Source organism: Aplysia californica, unplaced genomic scaffold, assembly GCF_000002075.1.
Source record: "Aplysia californica isolate F4 #8 unplaced genomic scaffold, AplCal3.0 scaffold01249, whole genome shotgun sequence".
In the NCBI taxonomy this organism is placed as follows: Eukaryota; Metazoa; Mollusca; class Gastropoda; order Aplysiida; family Aplysiidae; genus Aplysia; species Aplysia californica.
The window spans coordinates 1-1,479 of NW_004798519.1; the positions used below are offsets into that span (position 1 = coordinate 1).

Genomic DNA, 1,479 nt, shown 5'->3' on the forward strand with positions numbered 1-1,479 from the left:
TTAAACTCGGAGGTTCCGCCTCTGAAATAACCTAACAGTGTTGAAAAGGGTGTTAAACCTATACCAGTGAGTGGTTGGCGGGTGCTCTAGTGTGGTTTGCTTCTTCTTTCCTATCAAACATTTATTGTCCTTATCTCCCCTCCTTCTTTTTTTTATGTTTGTTACTCCCTTGTAACACCTCTAATTTTCTGGCGCTCATATTATGACCTTATGCAGTTGCGAGCGCCGTAAAATCTCTACTAAAACTAACTATCTCCCCATCTTTTTTATGTTTGTTACTCTCTTGTAACACTTCTAATCTTCTGGCGCTCATATGACCTTTATGCAGTTGCGAGCGCTGTAAAACCTCTACCAAAACTAAAAACCTCTACCATTTCACCATTTCACCAACTTGACTCACGTGTTGTGTTTGTCTGTCTCGTTCACAGACTGCCGGACGGACTACTCCAGCTCCGGAACCTGACACAGCTGGGCCTCAATGATGTGGCTCTACTCCGGCTGCCCTACGACATTGCCAGGTGAGTTGTGTGTGGAGGTGGGTGGTCTAGTGGTTAGCCTGTTGGGTTCGAACCTGACCCAACTGGGTCACAATGTGGCTCTGCTTTGAGTGTCTTTCAACATTGCTAGGTGAGTTGTGTATATATAGATGGTCTGGTGGTTAGCCTGTTGGGTGGTTGGCGGGTGCTCTGGTGGGGTTTGCTCCTTCTTTCCAAACTTCTATCGTCCTTATTCTCTCCTCCTTCTTTTTTGTGTTTGTTACTCTCTTTTAACACCTCTAATCTTCGGCACTTATATGGCCTTATTGTGCTGCAAGTGCCATAAAACTCTTACTAAAACTAAACCGGGTCTCAACAATGTGGCTCCTCTTTGAACGCCGTACATCATTACCAGGTAGGGCCAAAGCAGCCCGCCTCCTAAATGGTCTAAACAACATCGATGTGGGTGTAAAACATCTGCAAAATACATCATGTGTGAAAGGCTGGGTCAGGGTTCAGTTGTGAAATTTGTTTGTCAAAGTTGGAAACAAATGGAGTTAAACGGCATCTGTGGTGTAGCTGTTGGGTACTTCGCTGTGCCGCATGCAGGAGACTCGAGTTCGATTTCTGAGTTGGGAGAACATTTGTATCAAGCGTCCTGGATATTTTGCTGGGATTTAACTGTTGTATCCCCCCTCAGCCTGGGTTGGCCCTGATAGGCATTTCCTGATGCCAGCCTCTTAATAAAAACAAATAAAATTGTGTCGATGGGGGAGCAAAAACTCGTATATCCCGTCACCTTAGAGCTATTTGGTCCAAAGTGTACTTTAGTAAAACCGTAAGAAAGGAAGACCAAAAATGACATGGAGGCGAGCGGTACCAGCGGAAATGGAAAAGGCGGGGACATCATGGAAACAGCAAGAAAAGGATGCTCAGGACAGGCTTCACTGGAGAAGTGTTGTTTGTGACCTATGCTCCACTGGGAGGGAGGGAGGGAGGGAGG

The 1,479-nt window shown here is 45.8% G+C and overlaps 1 protein-coding gene across 1 annotated transcript in view; it reads left to right on the top strand.

The window, feature by feature from the left end:
* Positions 1-428: 428 nt before the first annotated feature.
* The window catches only part of LOC101858593 (protein scribble homolog), a gene marked incomplete at its 5' end in the record, with an annotated part of 97,722 nt that continues 96,671 nt past the window's right edge, over positions 429-1,479 (top strand). The window contains 1 exon segment of the mRNA XM_035973463.1: positions 429-518. Within this exon segment, the coding sequence (XP_035829356.1) occupies positions 429-518 (90 nt within the window).